This window comes from Triturus cristatus, chromosome 7 (genome assembly GCF_964204655.1).
Source record: "Triturus cristatus chromosome 7, aTriCri1.1, whole genome shotgun sequence".
Classification (NCBI taxonomy): Eukaryota; Metazoa; Chordata; class Amphibia; order Caudata; family Salamandridae; genus Triturus; species Triturus cristatus.
This window is the reverse complement of record NC_140590.1, coordinates 1,687,145,452-1,687,164,473: the sequence shown is the minus strand read 5'-3', so window position 1 is coordinate 1,687,164,473 and position 19,022 is coordinate 1,687,145,452. Positions and strand designations below refer to the sequence as shown.

Genomic DNA, 19,022 nt, shown 5'->3' with positions numbered 1-19,022 from the left:
TTCTCAAGTAATCTCCATTCCATGGCCTCTAATCCCTCATTGTGGGGGATAGAGGTGTAAAGTGCTGTTACATCAATAGAGCATAACCATATTTGCTCATTTTTTGGAATTACAACTTTGTTTAGTAGATTTAAAAATGCAGTGGTGTCTTTAATGTAGGTGCTCCAATTTTCAACCAGCGGTTGTATGAACCAATCTAGATACTGACCTAGTGGTTCTGAAATTGATCCACAAGCTGACACAATGGGTCTAAAAGGTGGTCTGGTAGCATGCTTATGAATTTTCGGGAGCATATAAAATTCAGGTCTCCTTGGATACTTGGTGTTTAAAAACTGAAATGTCTTGTCGTTTATCCATTTCAACTCTAGTGCTTTTCCTAAGATCGATTTCAGTGTTTCTGCAAAGATATCGGTGGGGTCTTGTTCAAGTTTATGATACGTATTGGTATCCTGTAGATGTGTGCGTACACTCTCAATACAAAATTCTGAATTCATCACAACTATTGCTCCTCCTTTATCTGCTTTCTGTATAGTGATATTAGTCATTTCTTTCAAGGAATTCAAGGTGTTCCAATCCTTTTTTGAGAAATTGCTTTTGCTTCCACCTGAATAGTTGATTTTCTTCATTTCAGTGGTAATCACTCTTTCATACGCGTCAATTGTCTTATGTGAGGTAGGGGCACAAAATGTGCTCTTAACTTTAAATTCTCTCGTATTGCTCTCTGGTTTTTCAGACGGTGGTTAATTGGAAAAAAAATTTTTTAACCGCAAAGTGCGTAAAAATTTAAAGATTGCGATTTCTGTTTCTTGGGGATTTGATTTGTAGACTGGCACAAAAGTGAAACCTTTGTTCAAAAGGTTGGTTTGAGCTGTTGTTAGTTGTACATCTGATATATTTATGACAAGGTTGTCTTCTTTTTGGTTGATCGAAGTGCTCTTTCTGTCTCTGTCTCCTTTGATTTTTCTTTTTCCCCTCCTTGTTTTTGGGACTCTCCCGTTATTGTAGATCCCGAAGGAGCATTGTTGGCGGCTGGACTGGTCTCTAAAAAAGTTACCTTGTTCTGTTGATCTCTGCGTACTGTTTGTGTGTTTTTTCCATAGGTCTCCTATTTTGTGCAATCTCCGATTCTGATATAATACTTTCTTGTGATGAACTCACATCTGTTTGCGGTTTCTTCCAATTTCTTTGATTGTAAACGTCTGCCCAACTATAGACTTCTTCCAACTTATAATCTATAGTGTCTCTTTTGTATTTCTTAATTTTTCTTTCTTCTATTTCTTTGGCGTATTTATCTAATTTAGTGTTGATATCTTCCAATGTTGTTGTCAAATCATCATGTGTGTTAAGTTCACGTTTAATTGGCTCAAGTTCTTCTTCCAAAGTCTTTAATTCCTTAGAAAGTTCCTCCACGATCAATAAAATAAGATCCAAACTGCATTTATTGAGTATCTGATACCATTTGTTGAGGAAAACTTTATTGCTCCTGCATAACATAGGTTTTAGAGCGATTCTGAGACCTCTCGGGATACGTTGGTTTCTGTGGTAATGAATTAAGGTTGTGGCATGTAGACGCTGATTAATCTCACGTTTACTGACATATTCTAATTGTTTCAGTAATTGACTCACGGTGTTCAATTGTGGGCTGAAGGCTCTGGTTTCCTTTATCAAAATATATTTGTTCGGCTCTGATGGGGGGTAGACAAAATTACGATAAACACCACTTTCTCCTAAACTCGTTGTTCAATAGATAGTGTTTCTAGACAAAACACTAGGAGGGAGCAGCACAGCGGAAGAAAGAGCAAAGAAACTTGTTAAACAATTGTTCACAAGAGTGCCAGATGGATAATTAAAAGAGTGATTCGTAATTTTGTCTACCCCCCATCAGAGCACCACGAAACATGAATCTTGAAGATATAGCGCAAATCACAAAAAACAAAGCAGAAACCCTGGCTTACAACACTGAGGAAGCCGAACAAATATATGGATTGATAAAGGAAACGAGAGCCTTCAGCCCACAATTGAACACCGTGAGTCAATTACTGAAACAATTAGAATATGTCAGTAAACGTGAGATTAATCAGCGTTTACATGCCACAACCTTAATTCATTACCACAGAAACCAACGTATCCCGAGAGGTCTCAGAATCGCTCTAAAACCTATGTTATGCAGGAGCAATAAAGTTTTCCTCAACAAATGGTATCAGATACTCAATAAATGCAGTTTGGATCTGATTTTATTGATCGTGGAGGAACTTTCTAAGGAATTAAAGACTTTGGAAGAAGAACTTGAGACAATTAAACGTGAACTTAACACACATGATGATTTGACAACAACATTGGAAGATATCAACACTAAATTAGATAAATACGCCAAAGAAATAGAAGAAAGAAAAATTAAGAAATACAAAAGAGACACTATAGATTATAAATTGGAAGAAGTCTATAGTTGGGCAGACGTTTACAATCAAAGAAATTGGAAGAAACCGCAAACAGATGTGAGTTCATCACAAGAAAGTATTATATCAGAATCGGAGATTGCACAAAATAGGAGACCTATAGGAAAAAACACACAAACAGTACGCAGAGATCAACAGAACAAGGTAACTTTTTTAGAGACCAGTCCAGCCGCCAACAATGCTCCTTCGGGATCTACAATAACGGGAGAGTCCCAAAAACAAGGCGGGGAAAAAGAAAAATCAAAGGAGACAGAGACAGAAAGAGCACTTCGATCAACCAAAAAGAAGACAACCTTGTCATAACTATATCAGATGTACAACTAACAACAGCTCAAACCAACCTTTTGAACAAAGGTTTCACTTTTGTGCCAGTCTACAAATCAAATCCCCAAGAAACAGAAATCGCAATCTTTAAATTTTTACGCACTTTGCGGTTAAACATTTTTTTTTCCAATTTGCCACCGTCTGAAAAACCAGAGAGCAATACGAGAGAATTTAAAGTTAAGAGCACATTTTGTGCCCCTACCTCACATAAGACAATTGACGCGTATGAAAGAGTGATTACCACTGAAATGAAGAAAATCAACTATTCAGGTGGAAGCAAAAGCAATTTCTCAAAAAAGGATTGGAACACCTTGAATTCCTTGAAAGAAATGACTAATATCACTATACAGAAAGCAGATAAAGGAGGAGCAATAGTTGTGATGAATTCAGAATTTTACATTGAGAGTGTACGCACACATCTACAGGATACCAATACGTATCATAAACTTGAACAAGACCCCACCGATATCTTTGCAGAAACACTGAAATCGATCTTAGGAAAAGCACTAGAGTTGAAATGGATAAACGACAAGACATTTCAGTTTTTAAACACCAAGTATCCAAGGAGACCTCAATTTTATATGCTCCCGAAAATTCATAAGCATGCTACCAGACCACCTTTTAGACCCATTGTGTCAGCTTGTGGATCAATTTCAGAACCACTAGGTCAGTATCTAAATTGGTTCATACAACCGCTGGTTCAAAATTGGAGCACCTACATTAAAGACACCACTGCATTTTTAAATCTACTAAACAAAGTTGTAATTCCAAAAAATGAGCAAATATGGTTATGCTCTATTGATGTAACAGCACTTTACACCTCTATCCCCCACAATGAGGGATTAGAGGCCATGGAATGGAGATTACTTGAGAATGAAATTACAGGAACAGACAAGATTTTTTTGATGAAATTATTACATTTTGCGCTATTCCATAGCTATTTGGAATGGGACAATGATTTTTATGAACAATGTAGTGGAACTTCCATGGGTTTTGCTGGGGCTCCATCCTACGCAAATACCTTTATGGCGAAGTTTGAACACGACCATATACTAAACAATCCACATTGGATGAATGGCATTATGATTTTCAAAAGATATATAGATGACATCTTTATACTTTGGAAAGGAGCTAAAGAACAATTGATTGAGAATATCCATGCATTGAATCAGATATATGAAAGAATAAAGTTTACTCATCAAATCAACACCAAGGAACTAGCATTCCTGGATGTGAGAATAACTTTAAAAGATGGCCAAATAATCACCAATGTTCACACAAAAGATACAGACAGGAACAGCAGTCTGCATTATGAGAGTTTTCATCATTACTCATTGAAGACACATTTACCATTATCTCAATTCATTCGATATAAAAGAATCACATCAGATCCGAATGATTTATCTTCCACCATCGATAATCAGATCAAAAAATACATGAAACGAGGATATCCTGAAAGTGGATTACAGGAGACAAAGAATAAAGTTTTGTCCATGGACAGAGAATCCCTACTCAACAAAAAAGAGAAATTGGATAAAAACCTCACGGTATGTGTTTTAAAATACTCAGCACAATCCAAACAGATCACAACCATCATGAGAAGACATTGGTCTCTTATTACAGAGGAACCAGATCTGCAGGCATTGGTAGCCAATCAAATCACATTTGCATATAAGAGATCAAAGAATTTGAAAGAACTAATAAAGCAACAATCGAATCAGAAAGAGAAGACTATTCACAAAGGCATGAAAAGATGCGAAAACTGAACACATTGCAATAATGTGATAACTGGTCAACAATTCAGACATCCCATGACTGGGCAAATGATCCCACTCTTGCATTCTAGTACTTGTGATACGAAAGGAGTAATTTATGGAATAAAATGTCCTTGTGGAAAACTGTATGTCGGCCAGACAGAACGCAAGATAAAAATCAGAATTACTGAACATAAAAGCAACATTAGAAACAAGAATCTAAAATCGACACTAGCTACACATTGGATAGAAGCCGGCCATAATATTGCACAGCTACAATTCATCGTACTAGAAGTGATTAAACCACATTTATCAATGGATACCCATAAACAAAGACTCAGAGCAGAATACTGTTGGATCAGGAAAATGGGCAGCATGCAACCGTCAGGAATCAATGATAGAATAGAATTATCTTGTTTCCTATAAACCATTGAGCTAAACTTCTTTGGAGTCCCTGCATGAACATTACATTTCTAACTAATATCGCTGAACTGATAAGAGAATTGGTTGATTTTTATTATTATTCATTTGTATTTTTATTTGTTTACATTTGTCTTACTTCCCTCTTCATTTTTTTCTATTTGAATATATTTGCTTATTGTTGAGTCATACCATTATTATATACGTGTTTTCAGTAAGAAATAGTTCAGAATATTTGCACGTGATATTTTTCGGTTTTTATTCAACAGTTTAGATCATTTCATAATGTTCATCTTAATGTTTAAAGTAGACTTAACAAAAACAAAACAAAAAATATGGCTACTTCAGTTTATGTACCTTTCCAACCTGATAGGATTCAATCGCGACTCGTCACCGCGTTTTGAACCAATCAGGTAACATAAATAACGGAGGCACACGCTCATTTACAAACAGATCCCTGATTGGTAGATGGAGACGCAGGAGTTTTCCTAACAAGGAAGTAAGTAATGGAGAAGACTCGTTAATACTGCCACGTTAGTGTTATTAATATTTTCGCATAAGAGATTGAATAGTTGGTTATTAGTTGCGCATATAAGTATGCCATTACCAAAACGAAGGAATTGAGGAGCATTTTTCTTACGTTATCAACACGCACACCATGACGTATAGTAGACGCATGGAATACCGACACGAATAAACACGTATTACATTATTTAGGTGTTTTTAGATCAGCACCGACATACTATAGGGTACCGTTAAACCCAGCTTTCCCACTTTTTTATGATACAGTCAGGAGTTAATTTGAAAACTGGGTCAGTTCAGATATTAGAGAACGATGAGAGATGGAGGGAATGAGACATGTGTGACAGATTGATTTATGTTTATTGAGTTTATTTGTTCATCAATGTATTTGACAGAGCTTAATATGTAAGCATCAGAGTATAAAGCTGAGTGGCTCAATATATTTTCTTTATCTTTCCGTTTCAGACCCCTGAAGAAGGGTCCTTTTGTTGACCCGAAATGCATTGGGTTGTGTAAAATATGTAAAACCGATATGCTTCTTCCTTAAAGAAACTTGGAGTAAATAACAGCACGGAAACAAAAATGAAATAAAATAATATGATTATAAAACTTGATTGAATTGCACGTAATCAGTTTATCAAAAAGATCGAATGAGAAAAAGACCTTGACAGGTCCAAGTATACTTGTGCGCGCCTCCGACTCGGAAGTGATAAACACCACTTTCTCCTAAACTCGTTGTTCAATAGATAGTGTTTCTAGACAAAACACTAGGAGGGAGCAGCACAGCGGAAGAAAGAGCAAAGAAACTTGTTAAACAATTGTTCACAAGAGTGCCAGATGGATAATTAAAAGAGCATCCAGCTAGTCCCATCTCTCCGCTAATGTTTTCTTGAGCAACAATGACTGGTCCAATATGGCTGAGTCCAACGGGTCTAAGGACTGCAGGCTGGCAACCCTCTGCTCTAAGCTACGTATCTTCGCCCTCAACTGGTGCTGAATGACAGCCTATTTGTTAAAGTATACTAAAAAATGTTGGATGGAATGCTTGAATTAACCTCAACCAGGGCTGGACTGGCCATAGCGGGCCCCGGGCATTTCCCCGGTGGGTCAGAAGGTTGCGGGCCGGTTTTGTTACAGGGGGCCAGTTTTGCAGCGTCAATATCAAAAGCAGGAGCAGTGCACTTCGCTAGCACCCCCCCCCCCCATCCCCGGTCCACCTCCGCCCCCCGCACCAGGGCCGGTTTGGCAGCAATCGCCAAGGCTGGTTGCTGTTCCCAGACCGGCCCTGACCTCAACCACTGGTTATTAGTTGGGACACACATCCCAACCCATCGTTATTTTGCACACCATGGCACCTCAGTTTGGACCCAGCTCTATGCAAAACAGACCTGACCCTGCTTCAGTCGGAACAGCCCAGCCAAACTTCCATGCCAGGTCCTCCCTGAACTGGAACACAAGCAACTCAGCACCTCTGAACACCCCTTGCATTCATCCCATTTAATTGTTCTTGTAAGGGACTCCCAGTTCAGATTAAAATATCCCTCTATAGCATCCTGTATTTCACCACAAAATATGTTATTTTGCAATGCCTCGAGCTTCAGTGTCCACAGAGGGACAGGTGAAACCGTACTCGCTGTGGTGTACTCAATTATCAATGGTGTGTGATCAGATAAAACTCTACAGTGGTAAGCTGAAACCGCCATCTCATCAGCTATGTCTCTCGTCAGCATTATAGGATCGAAGTGACTCTATGTATTATGTGTCAACGAGTGAAAAGAATATGCCCTTGTCAGGGGTGAAGTTCCCTCCAGATATCATTGCATTCCAATCTCTCCATAATCTCAGTAAAAGCTTGCGTCATAGCCGGCTTAGTAAGCAACCACGCAGGATGTCTATCCAGTGTCCCATTTAAGACACAATTAAAGTCACCTCCCCATGTAAGTGGAACCTGTACATATGGTGATAGTTTGTTCATAATTTTCCAGGAGAAAGCACCATCGTCTATGTTTGGATCATAAACATTTAGGAAACATATCTCCCTACCATTTAGTGTCACATATTGCAGTATATCGGCCCTCCACCTCCACTTTAGTGTATCTGTGCTGAAAAGGAACCCCCTAGGGCCACCCAGATTTCCACACCTCTAGAATAGGATGAGTATGTGGACACGTTCAACTGCCCCTGCCACTTTTTTGTGAGTCTTTTCCGCCTCCAACCCAAGATGGCCGACAGCAAGTACTAGAGCTGAGCTCCGCCAGCCCCAAATCAATATCCTGCAACATCCTGGGTCACTGAGGCACGTTCGAGAGAGAACTTTAGCTCTCGTGCGCTCGCTGCACTGTGCTACCTGAAGGCTACCTGAAGGCTGTGAGGGGAGGCTCCCTGGCGACTGGCGAGGGCTGGAGCTGCTAACTGGAGAGGAGGCCTGTGCACAAGATGGCGTCGCAAGTACGGCGTGGACCCTTGCCTGTTTGAGGCTGATGAGGAACGCCTGAAGTGGGTTTGACCTGTGGCGGTTGCCACTTCGGCTTTGCATAGTTCTTTAATTATTTACCAATACCATCATTCATCAGATGTCCATTTAATAAAGCCTAGTTAACGATATTGGGAAATGTTTTATTAAGGTTCATGTGGAAGACAGATTTTGAAAATGTTCGTTTTTAGTTCTTTTCTGAAGGCTATTAGGTAATTAGACTTAAATCATGATGCAAACCATACAGGCTATTGGATCACAGTGAGAGGTGCTGTCTGATGGGTTATGATTCCTTATCTAAGGGTAGTCATTGAAGTTTAGATAGAAGAAGTATGACATAGGCAGACTTTTTTTCTCCTGTGACCACTGCTGCTCCTGAGTGTGCGCTGCTTTTGAATGGCCTTCTCATATGAGAAAACCCCTCCAGATATGATATTACGGTATTAATATGAAGTATTTTTGAGGTGCTAGTGGAATCTGTATTTGTAGCGTGTTTAATGGGGGGATTGAATCTTTAGTAATTATGTCAGGGAGTGGCTAAGCAGCCAGATGAGTAGTCCAGAATTAAATCTAGACATTTGGCCTGTAAGTCTACAGTGAGTGAGATAGTAATTGCTGCTAGTTTTGAAAGGCAATCAGGCATTAGGATGTTCATTACAGAAGTAGTGGAACTCTTGAAGATGCATTCAATTTGAATAAGAATGATGTCACCCAATGTTCCAAGTATTGACGGAAGTTTAGGTTGATGTGTTCCAGAGCAGCAAATATTTAATAAACCAGCGTACCATCTGCATACTGGAGTGAGGCAATATCCACTGTCGCCACTGCGGTCCCAAGGGCATGCATCCTTATATTGAATAGTGTGTGTGAAAATATAGATCCTTGGTGCTCCCCATAGTGAAGGGATGTCCACAAGATGCCCATGTTGAAGAGATGTCCATATTTTTTCATGAATTGCAATATGTCAGCACAGAATGTAGTGTATCACCCTAGGACCTACCTATCGGCACCCATCCCTGTGGAGAGAACAGAGAGGAGGATGTCATGATTATGAGTAGTGACGAAAGAAACAATGAGAAACGATGTAACATTTAAACCTTATAGAGACAACATAATAAAGGTTCTATCATCTCTAAGCAACCCTAAAGTTGTTGAAACACCTGCACTGCTACTGGCCAGTCATTCATGATTGACACTACGGCCCTTATGGAACCCATCTGAGCAAAACTGGAAAATCTTAACTGACTTGCAAGAATGACTTTAAAGCCCAGAATGGGTACAGCGATTGGAAGGCAATCACCTGGCAGAGATATGCTCCAGGAGTAGAGGGCAGCGTAAATGGCTACACAGACAAAGCTGCCGTGATGCATCAGCGCAGTTGTTCCAGCTCTCTAAACTGAGAGCTGAAGCTGGGCAGAAGAGGGGAGCATGGAGATACCTCTAGAATCCATTCCATGGCTGTTGTCTTCTCTCTAATGGAGTAGAACCACAACACAGGAATCCAGTATGAAGTCTGTTCTCTCTTTCCTGATCTTTGATATCACCTTTGGGGATCATTGGGAACGAGGAAACAATAGAGTAAAACCCACGATCCATGAAAAGAAAAGTGCACCTGCCCTCCATGCTAAGAAGTATGAATACCTTGGAAATCATATACTACCTAAAGCATTCCTTCAGGGATAGATGTTCGCATTGTCCGAAGATATCACAAACCGTATATTTGGACGGCCAGTATTTTTCTGAGGGCAGGAACTAAAGAGCTGAAGCATCCCTCTTTTCTTTATTCTCTGCTTTACTGTACTGCAGAAAGCATGACTGGTAAGATGGTTGCAAGAGCTTCACACTAAGTTTAGCACAATCCTCTTGTGCCCCTCCCCCCCCCCCCCCCCCCTTCCCATAGATCCAATCCACACCACCGGCGGATGCGTTACACACTTTGAAGAATATTGGGGGTAACACCATGACCCGACCCCTCACATGAGAGTGGTAGCGGATTTTAAGTCTTAATCCAGATCGCATCAGCTATCCCTATTACATTTTCAAGACGTGTGCAGTGCCACACTTTGGTTAATGCTATCAGAACCACACCTGAATTCTACCCATACAGGTCTATGCTTATCATTTTTTGTCTAGACAAGGAAATAGTGGTAAGTCTATTTGGGGTAGACAAGCACATGAGTGAAAAAACCTTTTTGTATGGTTGTTGCATGGAGTTTAACTGCCACCATGTGATATCAAAGAGGTCAAGTATTTATGTGTGAAATGTTAAAAAAACAAAAGGTGATGGGTGGGATTCTTGCAAATAGTCCAACCACTGGCAATCGCTCAGGGTAGCATTCCAACCCATAGTTTTTTTGTTTTATTTTAGTGTGGACTTTTGTTACAAAACATTAGTCAGTGTTCACTTTTTAAGAGCATGAGAGCTTTGCTAGCTTTTATTTGGGTCACAAAGACACTGAGAGAAGTTACCGTGACTTAAGATTGGTATCTAAACTTTACAACACAATAAACTGCAGGTGTTATTCTGTAATATATGTATTTCACCACGGAGCATACTAAAGAGGTGTTAAATGGGTGGTTATAGTCCAGTGGATAAAGTTGGAATGTCAGAACCCAGTCTGGAAAAATGATTTAGAACAATTTGTTTTTCCGTGATGGGAGGAGATTTGGGACATGTTGTGACTTGGGGTGTCAAACAAGATTCATGGGACTTTGGTTTATTCCAACAATATATATATGCATTCGAGATGACATCCCAAGTCTAACGTGTGTCCATATGCTCTGAGCCTGTCTACAGTGTACGAGGCCAGTTTTCTAAACAGTGGGACTGTCATGGGCTTGCCAGTCCTATTCTTGGTTACGGGTTTCCAAGGACAAAACAATCAAATGGACCCCTCTTCCCTGCTAGAATACGGTAAACATACTTTGTAAAAGAAGTGCTCAGATTTGTTTATCCCTGAAATAATGTATTCCCTGAGGATGTTATTTTTCAAGGAACTGCCGCTTTTGTACAGTGCATTTATGGCCCCATTCCACTGATACACCACATCCCCCTTCCTGGGATTTCCTTTGCAGATGATACATCCCAAAATAAAGCCATATTACAACTTCCAGGATGCAAAAGGGTTTCTAAATGCAAGCCCATCACAGACAGTAAGGTGTCTGGTGAATTGAAGCCAGTTGGTGACATTGTTGCCCAACCAGAAATCAAAGAGAGAGGAGCCACTTTTGTGCAGAACCTTGCACCTGGGTCTCCGCTGTTTACTGCGGAGATCCTGAGTCTTACCTATTCTTCCCTTGTCCCTGACAAAGAGAGAAGAAATGAGGAAAATATATATTGGCAGAATGGAACAGCATCAGTCAAAGGAGGTTACTTGGTATGTGGGCACTCTCTCTTCCTAGCAACCCTTTATTGAGAAAAATGCCTTTAGCCATGGTGCCAGCTGTCTAGTCAAGGTGAGTACAAAGTACTAGCTGTGGCCAGAAAGCCCTTTATGATAAACTGGGACACTGGCAGAACACCTGGGCTCAATCAGAAGACACGCCTCAGACAAAATCAATGACCACAGTCAGCCAGAGCATTTAGCAAATTCTTGTTGTTCTGCAGTCCTGTCTTCCTACTCTGAAGGTGGAGGGAGCTTAAAACAGCTATTAGGATGTGCATTGATACATCACAGACTGGATACCTCAAGTGGGGATGAACTCCTCCTGGGCAGACCAGGAAGCTGGACTGCTTAGGCAACCAAACTGATTTCAACAAGTGCATTCTTCTAGAAAGGACACTTGTCTATTTGGGAATTGTATTCCAAAAAAGATAAGCAACGCTAAAACCTGTAGTAGGTCTCAGAGGTGCAATCTGTAGGCACTGCTTCTAGATGGGGGCGAGGAAATGGCCTCAAACCAGATACAGGGAATCAGAATTTCGTGTGGTTCGCAGTATGTCCTGGCAAAGTTTTTCAGTCAGTCAGCAGTGTCTGAATGAAAGTCAAGTAAGAACAGACACATAATTTACACTTAGTCAAGAGCTAAAAATGATGAGGGAATGGATAGAATTGCAATGGGTGTGTGGGAGTGGCTAGTAGACCCCTCCCGAGGAACATGCAAAAATGCCTTTTCCCTGAATATTCTGATCCTCTACCACCAAAGATTAGCATGCCTTTGCCTAGTGAAGTCTTGTTAGCTACCTATCCCTCTTGGTAGTGTACACCGTTTGCACTCCCAGTCCAGAGCCTTGTGCTGCTTGACACCAGAAAAACACATCGAGCATTTCCGGTAGACTTGAAGACATGGAACCGCTGTGGTGAAGAGAACATGATCCATCAGGAAAAGTAAAAGAGGGCCAGGATGGGACAGCTTCCCTCACACTTCATAGGTTTTCAGCACTAAAAGGCACTCAAAATGAAACTTATCAAGAAAAATCATGCCAATTAAGTGCAAAGCACAATGGACGCTACACTTAACACAAGGTTTTTCTAAGGGGCACTGTGGATAATTCTGTCTCTTTTTGTACTTAAAAATAAATCTTAATAGATACAGTACTTTCAGGTTGTAAAAACTGTAGGCTATCAGGAAATAGGGGAAAATCAGCACAAGCTTTAATAATATATCCTAGAAGATGAAAAATGTTACCAACATATGGGCAAATTAATAGTACTTTATTCGATCAAAAATATGATCATTCACATCATAAAAAACAGTACATCAGAATAAAAACAGTTAAAATTGCATTAAAAAAATGTTCATTCAGATAACCAGAAACAGACTTATAAATCTTCCATTAAAAACACAATGAGCAGAATCAATCATAAAAACAGGTTGAGCTAAAAAGACACAAAAGTGTTCAAAAACTGGTTACACATTTTAACCTCTTCCACCAGGCAAAGAGCAGAAATTATTGTTTGTTAGTTTTCAATCAGTTTCATGGTTTAGGGCCAGATGTACGACCCGAAAATTAGGCTTCCGACTCACTATTAGGAAGGGGTGTGCCAAGGGCGTCCCTTCCTAATAGCGGCTCGCATTTGTATGTATGAATGTTTTGCAGTCGCAAAACACTTGCAATTTACCACCTACTTCAAGTATGTGGTAAACCATACGCAAACCAGGGACCACTGCCTGCCCTTAAAAAATGAAACTGAAAAGTTTCATTTTTCTTTTTTTTAATACATCCCGTTTTCCTTTAAGGAAAACAGGCTGCTTTTAGAATAAAAACTGCTTTATTTAAAAGCAGTCCCAGACATGGTGGTCTACTGACCCCAGCAGGCCACCATCCCTGTGAGTGCAAGCCATTTCTAATGGGGTCGCAAATTGCGCCTGCCTCATTAATATTAATGAGGCATGCAGTTTGCGACCCCATTAGGAATCTCAAACAGTGGCTGAGACACTGTTGTAAATCCGAATTTGCGAGTCGCAAGTGCGACGCAATTTGCAAGTCACAAATTGGTGGGTCATACATCTGGCCCTAAGTCTACTATAAGAAAACTTTAAGGTATCATATCTTTGTTTCACCAGATTTAGCCATTCATAATGTCAGATTTGGATGATAACCCCGATGATGACCAGGACACTGCTGATGATGATGATGAGCCAGCAGAGCCAGGACAAGCCGATGAAGAGCCTACTGGGGAACATGCAGGCGAAGAGGAAGAAGCTGCAGAGGAAGAGGAAGAGCAAAAAGAGGAAGAAGAGGAAGAGGAGGAGGTGAGATCTGGGAGACCTGCTCAGCAACTCTGTGGGGAAAGAAGGGCCAGGAGAGAGAGATGAGATGAATAGAACAACAAAGGAGAGGACTTTGGGCCAGGGAGGGAAACATTAACAAGGTGTTGAGAAGAAGATCGAGGAAGGCCAAGATAGAGACAGAATAGTAGATATGAAGGAAGTGCTATAGTTGAAGGGAGGGAGAAGAGAGATTAAATAGAAGGAGGAGTGGTGAGAAAATGTACAAATAAACAAAATAGGAGAAGAAGAGGGCAATACAAATGGTGGTTTGGAGAATGTGAGAAAGATAAGGGGATAGGCTGAGGAGGAGAGCATTGGAAGGGTTGAAGAGCAAGACTTGGGGAAGGTAGGATTGACCAATAAACAAAGATCGGTGGAGAGGAGAACAGAAGGGATAAAGACAGATATAGAAGTCTCTGTTTGCCAAAGTGAGTGATGTAAGAAAGAGCCCAAAAGAGTTAGGGTGTAGATTGAGAGAGCAGTAGAACTCCAGGTGAGTGCATTATACATGCTGGCTGAAGAGATAAGGGAAAACACAGATTCATATACCTTATTTTTATTTTAGCTTGTCTCATTTCTGCCTTAAGTTCAGAGAGAGGGTATAGTTGGGATGAACCATCATCATAATTTTATATTACGTTTCTTTTGGTACTGCAAACGTTTCTGCTGCTTGGAGGTCCTGCATCCAAAATCTACCAAAGGCTGTAAGGGCTGATAAACAAGAACACTCCAGGGCAAACCCTAGTAGCAAACAACCACACATCTAAATTGAATGCACCAGAGGAATGCACAGGAGGGGGTGTAGGTGGCAGGAGGGGCTCCAAATCACCAGAGGGACAGGGAGATAGCAGGGAGGAACACACAGGACCTCACTAATTTAGTGTGAGTCTTACACCTTGAATACAGTCCCACTCATGGGTGTGATTCATATTCTTAGACCTCATCTTTATGATATTAAAGCTATGGTTAAAGAAGTAAGACTCACACCTATGTGCCTGTCCCACAAGCTGGTGCAGTGTTTCCCATTGTATGTATATATGTGCGTCTATATAGCTTGAACATATGTGAGTTCAAGCAGTTAACAAAGGTCATTGCTAAATGTTTCTCACCCGCCAGAAGACATACATATTGTCGATGTATCAACACCAGACGCCATTGATGTACCAATGCCAGAGTCATGTGTGTTCATTGTACGGGTTGTTTGCCCAAATCGTATACATTTTGAATTGATGCACATATAGACATGCCAAGCTCAGCATAAGAGAGCTACCCATGTTCTGTATTGTTGTAGATCGAGTGTCCCCTCAACTTCAAAACTATTTTTGATTAATGACAGTTCAGCTAGGGTCATTTTGAAGTTTATATGTGTTCTGAATGACAAATCACAATTGTGTTGTAGTCCCTCAGTTACTCTGATACATTCCTCCTGCGGCATGTTTGTGTAAAGAGCCTCAAAATATAGACCTATCATTATTTCCAATTCAGGGTCAATAGGAATGTCCTTAAGTGTGTCCAGCATACAGTGTGTTACCATAGTACATAGAAAACAGTCCACAATAACAAACCAAGGTTCCAATAGGGAGCCAATTATGGATGCATTGGGACGCCCCATTGGTGGGGGTCTCATTGCGTGTGTGTTTTTGGTAAAGTATAGAAGTACCAGTGCTTAATATGAGCTGGTGCTTTCCAGTGCTTAGCACCAGCACCTAATCCTCGGCACCAGTGCTAAAAGCACCAGTTAAGGACACACTTATTTAGAACGCACATGATTTTCCCCAGACTCACAGGATGTTGAGCCACCCCGAGACTAGAACCGGGTTCTCCAGCTCCGAAATCGGCAGCTCTACCCATTAGGCCAAGTCCTCTCAAGGTTAATAAGTGCCGGGGCTCTAGTCAGGAGGCAGTTTGCACCAGCACATTTCTCCTGTTAGCGTTGCCTCCTGAGGAGAGCCCCGGCACTTTTTATTTGACAAATTAACCACTGAGACGGATGCTACTTTTGGATTCTCTACCTCCAGGAAATATGCCTCATTTTTGATAATCTAATCATGACTTCTTGTTTTCTCATCTAAACATCTTATTTCCATGAGGATTTGCTTTGTGGCGTTGCCATTTAAGACTCATCAATTTTGACTGTCTGCAAGATGTCTCATGCAGTAATAATTGTACACCTCTTTGGTTTGTAAAACAATTGCTCCCTCCCCTTGCCTACTGATTTTATGACCAAATCATTGTTGGTTTTTAGTGACTTTAGAGGATCCTGTTCTTTTTTCAACATGTTATTTTACTTTATCATCCCGGTATCCTTGCTCTCAATTCCCTTCACCACTGCTCGCTCGAAACAAATTATTTTGAGAGGTATGGCGGTGATGGGAGGGTTAAAGAAGGATTTCTTTCTTAGACCTGTGCTATTTGGGTCTAAGATAGTTTGTGAGACAAACTTAAAGAATTCCTTTATCGTAATGTTGCTAAAGATCTCATATCTCAATGTAAATGTATCAGTCCCTGTCGTTGCGACATATCCTAATCCTTTGTTTAGAACATTCTGTTGGTCAGATATCACATCAGATGGAGTCAGGTTGACCACTAGATCAACATGTTGCTTGTTCCTAGTGGGCTTTCTTTAGTTTAGCTCCTGTTGACCATCCCACCGTTGTTGTTCTTGGGTTCCAGGTTACCTTTGTGGACTGTATTAAAAAACTGAAGCACACAAACTGCAAAGGAATCATCACCACTGAAGGGTACACTGCCTACTGTATTTGGTATGGGCAATATAACAATTAACGAAAAACTCGATATCAGCATTTGAAAAAGCAAAGAGATCAGCTGCATATAGCTGGCAACCGGGAGGACGCTGAAATAGTCCGTACTCTAAGCGCAATATTGCCCTATATCAGTCCTGTGGAAGTACCCTAATTGATGACTGCAATGCAATCCACTTTAGCAGGTCTCTCTATTTCTCGCTCTATATTTCTCATTGTTACAAACCCCCACACCCCGTATATGGCTGGTTCCTCCCTTCCTCCCCTCACAGATTTACAAGAAGCCTCAGAATAGTTAACCCATAATTTTAAGAAAGTGGAGTATTATGTGGTGTGGGGGTTAGACCTCACCATGTAATACTATCACAATGCCCCAAAGATGGTCCTTGGATTCACACTAATAAATCCTGAGCTCAGTCCTGGTAGAGTGGTAAAGAGCAGTCCAGCTTTACCAGAGGAACATGTGTTAAGTATTTCAGTTTACTAACATGGACAAAAAGTAATTGACATGACTCAGGAGAAACTAATTTGTGAAAATAAAGTGTATGTTTTATCTTAATGTAGATGCCTAAATGAATGGAAGAGCATACATATAACCAGAGTTATAGATTTTTGAAACAATCTAAAATCAGTGCAGAATAATACAATGAAACTTTATCATTGTGGTCAATGGGAAAAACCACTGGAAGTCTAAAATGTACATAGCCAAGTAGATGGATAGGAAAATGTATTTCAATTGCATTTATAAAGCGCCTCGTTCTTACCTTTGTATAGCTTTTGCAGCAGCACTATGAGGCTGCTCTGGATGAAAGAGAGTGTCCATTCATGCATAGTGTAGATGCTGTGCATGAGGACCAGATTTGGGCCATTATTTGTTTTGCCACTGCACAGATGCATAGACACTTGCACACAAGAATCATGCTCACTTCATGCAAGCATCATGCCAGTGGTCACCTACCATTTGATATTGCAATCTAGGGATAGCGTTGCAGCTTTGTTCACCGGAGAGCATGGGCAGTTCAAACAAGACATGATAGATCTATGGAGGGTTATAAACATGGCTGACATCCTCCCCCTAAGGTCACTGCAAGCCTGCCTGAGAGTGTACAACCTGGCTAATTGGAAACAAAATATGCACCCCTTTGGATTTTGGAGCTAATGCTTCATCTTCTAAATTGTATGAAGTTTGTCCCGAACTGATTGACTTCTCTTAAGTTCTCTGTGCAGGAAGGGGCGGTTCTCATTCCTTTCTTCTATTTTGTTTCAGCCCCCTCCACCTGTCCCACTGACGGATGAAATGCTGAAAGAGGGGCTGTCGCTGCTGTGTAAGACGGGTAACGGTCTGGCTCACGCTTATGTTAAGTTGGACATCAAGGAGAAGTGAGTGCATAAAGGATACATGGCTCTTTAAATGCTGTATTGATGGCATTTGTGCATGGGTTCTGTTCCAGGGTGTTTGTGAAGTGCACTTTGAAATGTAGGCCCTCACTGCTTGTCATGCGAAGCCACAGCAAAGTGTTTTTCGGTTTCCCTGTTTTCATCTCTCTTTTCTTTCACTCCTGTTCCCCTCTCTCCATCTTCCTCACAGAATTACAATCACTAGCCTTAAAATCTCTTGCGTTCCATTCGTGGAAGCCATGCCTAACTGTAGATAGTAGTTGTTTTGTTTCTATCTACATAGTTTTCCAGCTCTGTTTATTGCTGAGCTCCTTTGGGTGTGTTCACCCTAGGTATGTGATTAGATGTTAAATATGAAACATAACAACAGTGGCCCAATCGGAAAGACCAGTGAAAGGGATAAAGGTAAATGAATTCTTATACTAATTTCATTTATTTAACCCCAAGTCATCTGACACGAGGATAGAGGTGAGTATTAATTATAAAAATTAGAAAGAGTATATATAACATTATCCATTTCTCATCACACACATAGAAATTACACTTACATATATGAATTTTTCTATATTTTAAAATCAACAGTATAAATACATTGGGGCATATTTACAAGGTCTGGCGTATCTCTGCAAATCAGCAGGGATGCGCCAGAACACTTGCGACAGGCAAAACCACCCGTGCGCCACCACTGATGTACCGCATTTACAATGCGGCGCGCCGTGGCGCACGGATGGGCAGGTGCGTGTCGCATCCCCCGTCGTAAAGGCGGCGCATTGCTGGAGTCGCGTCGCAAGCGCGACATGGCTCCAGCAAGGCTCGGGGGTGCCCTATCCGTATCATGCTGCGTCACAGGGTTTTGACGCAGCATGGCCGTAAAAGTGACTCAGTGAAATCTTGTAGGTTTCACTGCGTCACGTTTACGAGGCGTACCTGCGAGGGAACGCCCACCCTGCGCCGTAACGCCCACATGAAATCTGACGCAGGTATAATGTGGCGCAGGGCTTTACAACATGACGCATCTCCCTAGATGCGTCACGTTGTAAATAGGGCGCAACGTTGCGCAAGGTTTACGCCGCTGCTGCGTCACAGAAGTGACGCAACGGTGGCGCAAATGAGGCGCAAGGGGCTTGTAAATCTGCCCCATTATGTACATTTGGTTGCTCCAAGAAGATGTGTGAAAAGGTGCTCAGAAAGAGTGCTT

General features: G+C 41.0%; 1 protein-coding gene across 1 annotated transcript in view; it reads left to right on the top strand.

Annotated features, from left to right (window-relative positions):
- Window positions 1–19,022, top strand: part of LRRC23 (leucine rich repeat containing 23) — a 49,912-nt gene that overhangs the window by 14,389 nt on the left and 16,501 nt on the right. Inside the window, exons 2-3 of the mRNA XM_085619843.1 lie at window positions 13,458–13,646; window positions 17,694–17,806. Coding sequence (XP_085475969.1) covers window positions 13,473–13,646; window positions 17,694–17,806 — 287 coding nt within the window. The 5' untranslated portion in view covers window positions 13,458–13,472. The remainder of the gene's footprint in view (window positions 1–13,457; window positions 13,647–17,693; window positions 17,807–19,022) is intronic.